The following is a 220-nucleotide window of genomic DNA, read 5'->3' on the forward strand; positions in this document are numbered from 1 at the left end:
GCAGCCTCGGAAGGGGAGGGCAGGGGGGAGAGGCGCGTGTGTGTGTCCCTGCCGCCTCGCCACCTTTCAGGAAAGGGTAAGGTCTCTTCACCCCACCGGCTACAAGAGGCCCCTTGCTCGGCTCTTGGCCACTGGCACGGCCCTACACAAGGGAGCCGGCTCGGCTCTGGGCGGGCACCATGACGGGGACAGCCCCGATCCGCTCCAGCGGGGTCCGGCG

At 70.0% G+C, this 220-nt stretch overlaps 1 protein-coding gene across 1 annotated transcript in view; it reads right to left on the reverse strand.

The window, feature by feature from the left end:
• Positions 1-142: 142 nt before the first annotated feature.
• The window catches only part of IGSF11 (immunoglobulin superfamily, member 11), an 8,502-nt gene continuing 8,424 nt past the window's right edge, over positions 143-220 (reverse strand). The window contains exon 9 of the mRNA XM_010296370.1: positions 143-202. Coding sequence (XP_010294672.1) covers positions 143-202 — 60 coding nt within the window. The remainder of the gene's footprint in view (positions 203-220) is intronic.

This window comes from Phaethon lepturus, unplaced genomic scaffold (genome assembly GCF_000687285.1).
Source record: "Phaethon lepturus isolate BGI_N335 unplaced genomic scaffold, ASM68728v1 scaffold24401, whole genome shotgun sequence".
Lineage (NCBI taxonomy): Eukaryota > Metazoa > Chordata > Aves > Phaethontiformes > Phaethontidae > Phaethon > Phaethon lepturus.